Source organism: Natrix helvetica, assembly GCF_964273705.1.
Source record: "Natrix helvetica genome assembly, chromosome: 16".
NCBI lineage: Eukaryota > Metazoa > Chordata > Lepidosauria > Squamata > Natricidae > Natrix > Natrix helvetica.
Window position 1 is genome coordinate 5261609 of NC_138563.1, and position 9959 is coordinate 5271567.

Consider the following 9959-nt stretch of genomic DNA (forward strand, 5'->3'; position numbering starts at 1 on the left):
AGAGGAGCGCAAGGGGAGTGGAGCTTGCAGGAGTCCATTAGTTCATTCCTGCATTCTTGCCAAGTATTGCGGCATCTGAAAGATATCGGCCTGGGCCCCTCTCCAAGCCTGATCAAGGTTGGTAATTGTAAACTCTCTTGAAAGACTGTGGGAGAGGAAAGACTTTGCTGGAGAGGAATTCACCCTCAATTCAATAAAAGGGGTTTATCGTGACGAGGACTCGGCTTCGTGCTGCTGGGGAAGCCTAGGTCAGAACAGTCTTCTCCGGGATACTTTTAAGTCGCTAGTCCTCATTGTTGCTCTTTCCTTTCAGGAATCCCACAGAAACCCCAAATCTCTGGTTACTCAGGTCCTCTTAGGGAAGGAGGCGTGGCTGTGTTGACATGTGTCTCTTCTGGCAGTAAGCCAGCAGCTCAACTCAGATGGAATAAGGGTGAAAAACTCTTGACAGGTAAGTTGCCAGCACAACTATTTAAGAACCTAAGAAGGATGTTAGATTGGGGCCATCCAGTTTGTTTCCGTTCTACTTGTGAAATCTTCATCAAATTGGGAGCGATGCCTTTACCATTCGGTATTGGCAGGTAGACTGCACTTGAACATGGAAGCACAGGTGCTAGTTTTCCTTTCTGGTTTAGCTCCATCTTCCTTTAAGGCCTCTTAAATCAGGTTGTGTGACCCTTAACATACAGTGGCCTTACAGTGGTCTTAACTTAATTAATGCAATTAATGCCTAAGCAGGGGGTTGGACTAGAAGACCTCCAAGGTCCCTTCCAACTATTCTCTTCTCTATTCTCCTATCCCATCCTATCCTCTATTCTCTTCTATTCTCCTATTCTCTTCTCTTCCATTTTCTCTTCTCTTCTTTTTTTAGTCTATTCTATTTTATCCTATCCTATCCTCCTATCTTCTTCTCTTCTAGCCTCTCCTATTCTATATTCTCTATTCTCTTCTATTCTCCTATTCTCTTCTCTTCTATTTTTTCTTCTCTTCACTTCTATTTTCTCTTCTCTTTTGTTTTTTATTCTATTCTATCCTATCCTCCTACCCTCTTCTCTTCTATCCTCTCCTATTCTCTTCTATTTTCTCTTCTCTTTTGTTTTTTTATTCTATTCTATTCTATCCTATCCTGTTCTCCAGTCTCTTCCATTCTCCTATTCTCTACTCTTCTATCCTATTCTCTATTCTGTTCTATTCTCCCATTCTATTCTATTCTATTTTCTCATCTCTTCTATTCTATTCTGTTTTCTATTCTATTCTATCCCCTAAGCACGTTGTGATCCAGAATCTTAAAGGATGCGTTTTGATAACCTCTTGCACCTAAGTCACCCCGCTCTCTTCTCTCCTTCTGCTAAGCCACCAATCTTACTTTGTTTTTCCTCTCTCTGTCCCTCCCAAACAGGCCAGCCAATGGAAGTCTCCAAAGATGCCAATGGGAAAACCTTTACGGTCACCAGCCAAGTAGAAATTACAGTCGGCAAAGAGGACGACGGTGCCAACGTCTCGTGCACGGTTGATCACTCGTCTTTGCAAATCTCTGAGAAATCGGCCTTGCAGCGTCTCTCCGTCTACTGTATGTGACCCGGGCCAAGCACGGGACTTTATTTTGAAAATCTTGCAGAATTATGATCGTTTGAAGCTTGCCAACCTGTTTCTCAACTTTGGCCACTTGCAAATAGGTGGACTACAACTCCCAGAGTTCCTCCCACCCCGTTTTTAATTTCTGGCATCCTGCAGGGGAGTGGAGGGGTCGGAGAGGAAGCAGGCAATTGACATGTTGAGATGAGATGAGGGTGTGTGGCATGTTTGATGGAAACAAGCGGTGTGAGAGCCGGTGTTGTGGCCGGCAGCAGCCAGTGGAAATGGCAGCCAATTTGGACAGTGAGAAGGTTGGGGTGAGGAACCTGGGCCAGTCCTGGAGTCTGGGGAAGGCTCTGTGTCGAAGGCAGAGAGGGGGCCAGGGCCGTCTGGCAGTGATCAGTTGCCTTCAGAGTCAGACATCCCTGGGGCAGAAGAACAGCTGGAGCCTGTTCCCAGTGTGTGCATGCACAGAGCTGCCAGACATGAAGGGAACAGCTAAAGAACAGGGGTCAACTTGGGAGTAAGGCCACAGGTAGATGATGAATGGCTCCTCCCAGAGGAAATAAAAGAGGAGCAAAAGGGGAGTGGAGTTTGCAGGAGACCATTCGTTCGCTTCATTGGTTCATGAGACTCCTTGCCAAGTTTTGCCGAGATCGGCCTGGCAGCACTCCAAGCCAAATAAGGTCTGTGACCATAAGTCCTCCCTCGAAAGACTTTGCTGGAGGTGAATGAGCAGAATTCACAGTCAGTTAAGAAAAGGGATTTATTGTCGGGACAAGGAGTTGGCTTCATGCTCTTGGGAAGCCTCGGTCAGAACAGTTAACGATGTTAGTACTTCTGCTTACTGATTTTCCTCATTTTCTCCTTGCTCGTTTTCTCCGCAGACAAACCAACGGCAAAGATTGAACCCAAACCAGAACACCCACAAGAAGGGGACAGTTTAGTGCTACACTGCAAAGGGGAAGGGAATCCGATGTAAGTTTCCTGTAGCAGCAGAACCATTTTTGACCACCAGGGGGTGCTTTACAGCAGGGAGTCTCCAACCCTGGCAACTTGAAGACTTGTGGACTTCAACTCCTAGATGGCCGAGGAATTCTGGGAGTTGAAGTCCACAAGTCTTTAAAAGTTGTCAAGGTTAGAAAGTCCCACTTTCATCTTCATTTAATGACCCCTTAATCCCTTGCTGGGTGGAGTCTGAGCCAATGAATGGAGCATTTGAATGGCCCGATGCCCTTCCTGTTGCCGATGCGGAGTTTTGTTTCGGCAGATCTATTCTCATCGTGCCCAGAGAGAGAAATATCTGCCTCTACATAGGATCGAACTCCCAGCCTCCTTGATTGTGAGGCCAGAGCTCCACCTCTAGGCCACCGCACCACTTCATGGAGAGCCCCACTTTACATCCCCTAAAGTGGTTGTTAAGCGAGGACTGCCTGTAAATGAAGCCCAAAATAAACTCTTTGATACATTCATCTGTTCGAATCGTTTGAGATGACTCTCTTCTTCCTTCCCTTACAGCCCTCAGGATTACAAGTGGGAGAAGGATGGTGTGGACACTTTGTTGGACGCTCAAGATAACATCCTCTCCTTCCCCAACTTAAACAAAAGCGATAGTGGGACTTATATTTGCTATGCTTCCAATCTTGTGGGCGACTCCATTGCAAGATACACCCTCTCTGTCAGCGGTAAGCCGACTTTTCTAGCCCCATCTGCTAAGTTGACTTACTAACAGAATAACAGTGTTGGAAGGGACCTTGGAGGTCTTCTAGTCCAACCCCTTGCTCAAGCAGGAGACCCTCTACCATTTCAGACAAATGGTTGTCCAGTTTCTTCTTAACAACCTTCTTTCCAGGAAGGAAGGAAGGAAGGAAGGAAGGAAGGAAGGAAGGAAGGAAGGAAGGAAGGAAGGAAGGAAGGAAGGAAGGAAGGAAGGAATAACAGAGTTGGAAGGGACCTTGGAGGTCTTCTAGTCCAACCCCTTGCTCAAGCAGGAGACCCTATCCCATTTCAGACAAATGATTGTCCAGTCTCTTCTTTAAAAAACCTTTTCTGGAAGGGAGGGAGGGAGAAAGGAAGGAGAGAGAGAGAGAGATAGCAGATTAACTATCTGCTATTTGTGGAAGGGAAGGGGAAGGAAGGAAGGAAGGAAGGAAGGAAGGAAGGAAGGAAGGAAGGAAGGAAGGAAGGAAGGAAGGAAGGAAGGAAGGAGTTGGAAGGGACCTTGGAGGTCTTCTAGTCCAACCCCCTGCTCAAGCAGACCATCTGGACAAATGACTATCCAGTCTCTTGTTCAGAAATCTCCAGTGTTGGAGCATGACTTCTTGAGGCAAGTCGTCCCACTGGTTTATGGTTCTAATTTTCTGATTTAATTGTTCCCACTGTCAGGAAATTCCTCCATAGTTCTAAGTTGCTTCTCTCCTTGATTAGTTTCCACCCATTGCTTCTTGTCCTGCCTTCAGGTGCTTTGGAGAATAGCTTGACTCCCTCTTCTTTGGGGCAGCCCTTCATCCTTCATCCTAAAGCTCCCAATCCTGTGCCAACTCTTTTCATCTACCTCCAAGGGGTGTTGTGGAAATGAAAATTGTGGGGGGGAAACGCCAGCCTTGACTAATTATTTTATTTATGGCCAACGCCTACCGCCAACTTTCCTGCAACGGGCAGAAAATCAGCCAGTTTGAAAAGGTCATTAACCCAAATACACACCATTAAAAATTAACTTCAGACAATACCAGAGTCATTAAAAATTAATCTAGAGCAATCTAATAAAGGTCCTAATTTTGTCATGAAGATTAGCCTACCAGGGGTCCTGGTGGATGTAACGAAGGAGGGACATCCATATTTGTCCTGGTTAGCAACTTTTATTGCACCCACAAACTTGGGGAGAAAAACTAAATTGAAATCCTCAAAAAGCCATTTTGGCTCTCTACAGTCAGGAAATGAATAGAGAAAATCCAAAAGTATTTGGCTTACATTTCACCTTAGCCAAGAACTTGAAAATGGTCATAATTCTTGACCAGATTTAGTTCTGTTCTGTTCTTTTATTCTGTTCTCTTCTCTTCTGTGCTTTTATTCTTTCTGTTCTGTTCTATTCCATTCTATTTTCTATATTCTATTCTACTATTCTATTCTATTCTATTCTAATCAGAATTGTATTCTATTCTATTCTATTTCTATTCCTATACCCTATTCTATTCTATTCTATTCAGAAACCTATTCTGTTCTATTTTCTATTCTATTCAGAATCCTATTCTATTCTCTATTCTATATTAATTCTGTTCTATTCTATTCCTATTTCATTCCTATTCTATCCTATATTAATCCTATTCTATTCTATTCAGAATCATATTATGTTCTATTTTCTATTCTATTCAGAATCCTATTCTATTCTCTATTCTATTCTATATTAACCCTATTCTATTCTAATCTGAATTCTATTCTATTCTATTCCTATTCTATTCTTTTCTATTCAGAATCATATTTTGTTCTCTATTCTATTATATATTAATTTTATTCTATTCTATTCTGAATCCTATTCTATTCCATTCCTATTCTATATTAATCCTATTCTATTCTAATCTGAATTCTATTCTATTCAGAATTCTATTCTATTCTATTTTGAATCCTATTCTATTCTATTCCTATTCTATTCTTTTCTATTCAGAATCATATTTTGTTCTCTATTCTATTATATATTAATTTTATTCTATTCTATTCTGAATCCTATTCTATTCCATTCCTATTCTATATTAATCCTATTCTATTCTAATCTGAATTCTATTCTATTCAGAATTCTATTCTATTCTATTTTGAATCCTATTCTATTCTATTCCTATTCTATTCTTTTCTATTCAGAATCATATTTTGTTCTCTATTCTATTATATATTAATTTTATTCTATTCTATTCTGAATCCTATTCTATTCCATTCCTATTCTATATTAATCTTATTCTATCCTATTCTGAATTCTATTCTATTGTATTCTAATTCTATTCTATTTCTATTCAGAATCCTGTTCTACCTCTATCTCTATTTTCTATTTTCACTTTGGTTTGGCCACTGAATCTCACATCCTGTTTCTATCCGGAACAGATGCGAGTCCCATGACACCGCAAAGGAGCAGCTATCACGCCATTGTTGGGGGCATCGTAGCCTTTGTCATCTTCTTCCTCCTCATCCTCCTCATCGTTCTCGGACACTACTTGATTCGGCACAAAGGTAAGAGCCAGCCTTCTCCTGCCCCTTCGGTCCCTCTCGTTCCATCTTCATGTGTCTTGGAGTTCCACTGGCTCAGCTCTTAGCTGTTCCTTCAGGAGCCCGGTCGATCTGTTGCCCAGATTGGAAGCACACAGGCAGTCCCTCAATTTACAGCTGCTCGTTTAGCGACGGTTCAAAGTTACAGTGGCAATGAAAAAAGTCACTGCACTTAATGACGGGTGCAGAATCTACATGATCAAAATTTGGGTGCAATAATTTGTGTCTGTTTTACTTAGGAATTAAGCCAAATAACTCTCATTTGTCTTCTTCCTTCCCTCCTTCCTTCCCTCTTCATGCTTCCTCCCTCATTTCTTCTCTCTGTCACTTACCCTTCTTTCCTTCCTTCTTCTCTCCCTCCCTCCCTTATATTTACCTTCCTTCCTTCTCTATCACCACCCTTTTTTCCTTCCCTCCTTTCTCCTTCCTTCCTTCCTTCCATATCATCTTCTTCCCTCCCCTTTTATTTTCCTTCCTTTCTTCCCTCCCTCCTGTATCATTTTCCTCCTTCCCTCCCTTTTAATTTTCTTCCTCCCTTCTCTATCATCACTTCCTTCCTTCCCTCCCTCCCTCCCTCCCTTCCTCCTTCTTTCCTTCCTTATCATCTTCCTCCCTCCCTCCCTTTTATTTTCCTTCCTTTCTTCTCTATCACCACCCTTCCTTACCTACCTACCTACCTCCCTTTCTTCTTCCTTCCTCCCTTCCTCATGTATCATCTTCCTCCCTTCCTTTTATCTTTCTTTCTTCCTTCCTTCCTTCCTTCCTCCTGTGTTATCTTCCTCTCTCCCTTTTATTTTCCTGCCTTTCTTCTCTATCACTGCCCTTCCTTCCTTTCTCCCCTCCCTTTCTCCTTCCTTCCTCCCTTCCTCCTGTATCATCTTCCTCCCTCCCTCCCTTTTATTTTCCTTCCTTTCTTCTCTATCACCACCCTTCCTTACCTACCTCCCTACCTCCCTTTCTCCTTCCTTCCTCCCTTCCTCCTGTATCATCTTCCTCCCTCCCTCCCTTTTATTTTCCTTCCTTTCTTCTCTATCACCATCCTTCCTTCCCTCCCTTTTATTTTCCTCCCTTCCTTCTCTGTCACCATCCTTCCTTCCCTCCCTTTTATTTTCCTCCCTTCCTTCTCTGTCACCATCCTTCCTTCCCTCCCGCACAGGTACCTACCTGACCCACGAGGCCAAAGGTTCGGATGATGCTCCTGATGCCGACACGGCCATTATCAACGCAGAGGGAGGCCAAACAGGCGGGGATGACAAGAAGGAATATTTCATCTGAGAGGGGAAGGGTGGGGCATGGTGGCAGGGCAGCAGGGGGGAGAAAGGAGGAGGAGGAGGAGGAAGAGGAGGAGGGGGAGGGAAAAGGAAGAAGTTGTAGTGGCCAATTGGACCCCGACCTCAACCATCGGATGACAACGGAACCCACCCACCCAATATGTCTATGGCGTTTCTCTCGTGCCCGGGATGAAATTGGACGGGAAGAACAGAGGGACAGTAAGTGAGGCAGGGCCTAGACTAACCACAGACGGAGAAGGAGAGAAAGAAAGAGAGAGAGAGAGAGAGAGAGAGGAAGAAGGGGGCATAAAAACATCAGCTGGCTCATGATGCTTCTTGAACTTGTATAAAACATTGCAACCACATGGGAAGGGGGGAAGAACCCCTCCCCCCCTTCTGAACATTGGGAATGCTTGGAAACCAACAAAAGACCCCCCCTCAGCTTTTCCTGCTTGCTTGTATCTACACACCCATGGCTGCCAGGCTCACACTATACACACAGAACTGAAGAGTGAGTGATGATGCTATCTTCCTCCCCTTTCTCTTTCCTTCCTTCCTTCCTTCCTCCCATTTCCTTCCTTTTCCCCTTCCTTCCTTCCTTCCTTCCTTCCTTCTTCCCTTCTTCCCATTTCCTTCCCCTTTTCCTTCCTTCCCTTTCTCTCCCTTCTTCCCATGTCCTTCCTTCCCTTTCTCCTTTCTTCCTTCCTTCCTCCCATTTCCTTCCTTTTTTCCTTCCTTCCTTTTCCCCTTCCTTCCTTCCTTCCTTCTTCCCTTCTTCCCATTTCCTTCCCCTTTTCCTTCCTTCCCTTTCTCTCCCTTCTTCCCATGTCCTTCCTTCCCTTTCTCCTTTCTTCCTTCCTTCCTCCCATTTCCTTCCTTCCTTCCCTTTCTCCTTCCTTCCTTCCTCCCATTTCTTTCCTTCTTTCCTTCCTTTCGGCTTGTTTTCAGGGCTGTTGATTTTGGGGGTGGGTGCCTCTTCCCTCCTCCCTCCTTTCCCTCCCCCCATTTTTTGGAAGACCTCTGTTCTTGCCCCCTTCTGTTGTAGGCATGTCTCGGTGGTAGGGTTGGGGGACGTTTGAGGGATTGGATGGGTCTGTCTCTGCGTTCTTTAGGAGGGTCCTCGTTGTGGGCTACGGCCTCCAGGATAAAATCAGTTCGTGCAAACAAACACACAAATAAATAAATGGGGGAGGGGGGGTTTCGCATATGCTACCCGGGAGTAAACCCACCCACCCCCATAGGTGCGATGTGGGGGTCCTACCTCCCAGAGAGAAATCTTTCAATTTCTCCCACAAATCTTGGATGGGATGAAGGACCAAAAGGTTTGAGATAGTTGAACCAAGTAAGATATATTTACCTTGAGAAGGTAAAGAAGTTCTTTGAGCCACAAATAATTCCCTTATTGTTGGAAGAATCTTTTTTTGTTTTGCTTTATTCCTTGGGTCTTCCTGAATAAGAAGGAACAGTCTCTGTTTTTGACGTCTTCTTCATCAGGTGCCCTTCTTCACACAAATCGGTACGAGTCCCTTGAGTCCTCTGGATTCGGGGGAAAAAAAATCTTCAGAATTTGGATTCTTAGTTTGGACAAATTGGTACTAGTTATTTTAAATCCTCTTCATTCTGAACAACTGGAGTCAATGATTCAGGGCCAATGATCTGGACGAATTGGTACCGGTGATTTGACTCCTTTTCATTCAGACAAAATTGGCACTTATCACTTGAATTTCAATGATTCGGGGCAGAAAAAAAAAAGGATCAAGATAACTCACCTCCTCCTAGATTTAGACAAACAAGGACCAATTACTTGGATCTTTCTTGATCTGGAGCATCAATTATTCGGATCCAGAATTTGGACGAAGTCGGACCAACCGATGGCTCGAGTCCTCTCGATTTTGAAGAACTGATATCTCTTACTTGGGTTCTCGTGATTTGGAAGAATTTGGGGAGCGGGGGTGTGTGTCTGTGCTGGAACCCCCTTACTTGGTGTCTGGGGAAGAATGGGGAAAGGTCCGTGCCGGAGGGGAAGTCCTCGCGAACTGATTTTATCCTTCAGTCTCGTTTCGTTTCTCTCTTTGTCCGAGAGAAGGATGTCGTTTTGTGGTCTGTGTTACCGAGGGGCGCCAGCTACCCAATGAAGCCCCTACCCAAACCCATGGCAAAAAAAAAATACATATATGTTGTGAAAGTGTGGTTGGGTGTCGTTGAAGCTTCCCGACCACAGGAAGTGGGGGTGGGTGGGGGTGGCGATGGCGGACACGGGTGTTTTAAAAGGGGTCGCCAGTATCTTCCTCCATTTTGTGAGCCACACTGTGTGAGTGTACCAGGGTGTCACACCCTTCTGTGTCTTCCTTGCCATAGAGATGAGAATGGACTTTGGGGCGAGCTCCCCGAGATGGCAAACTCCAAACACGTCCCGTGATGGGGAGAGTTGGATCAACAGGGTCCTTGAAAGCAGCTGCCTCCACCGTAAAATGTTCGCTGCTGACTATAAGATGGGGGGGAGGGTGGATCTCAGCCCCCCCCCGAACACAATTACGAGCAAACGGCCCCCATTTTCTTTCACCAGGATGGGAAATGGTGGCGTTTGGCCAACTCACGCATTTTACTCACCTTCGTTGCAAATCCTGCGCTCTCAGGGGGTCTCACGATGGGATCTCGGAAGGAGAAATTTTAACAGTTTACTCACGATCAGGAAATTGGCGTGATTTTAGCGGGGGGGAGATGTTAAAAAAATCAGGCCCGGGAACTCATCCGCTTGCCAGCTGACGCCGCAACAAAATTGTAACCACCCACTTTAAAAAAATCAAGTATCTACCCCGGACACTTTATTATCCCGTGACTACTGCCAGTGTTTTTTCAAAG

General features: G+C 44.7%; 1 protein-coding gene across 1 annotated transcript in view; it reads left to right on the forward strand.

Moving 5' to 3' along the window:
* Positions 1 to 9285, forward strand: part of CADM3 (cell adhesion molecule 3) — a 77228-nt gene extending 67943 nt beyond the window's left edge. Inside the window, exons 4-9 of the mRNA XM_081968239.1 lie at positions 314 to 451; positions 1400 to 1570; positions 2463 to 2553; positions 3094 to 3260; positions 5665 to 5790; positions 6983 to 9285. Of these exons, the coding sequence (XP_081824365.1) occupies positions 314 to 451; positions 1400 to 1570; positions 2463 to 2553; positions 3094 to 3260; positions 5665 to 5790; positions 6983 to 7101 (812 nt within the window). The 3' untranslated portion in view covers positions 7102 to 9285. The remainder of the gene's footprint in view (positions 1 to 313; positions 452 to 1399; positions 1571 to 2462; positions 2554 to 3093; positions 3261 to 5664; positions 5791 to 6982) is intronic.
* Positions 9286 to 9959: the final 674 nt, after the last annotated feature.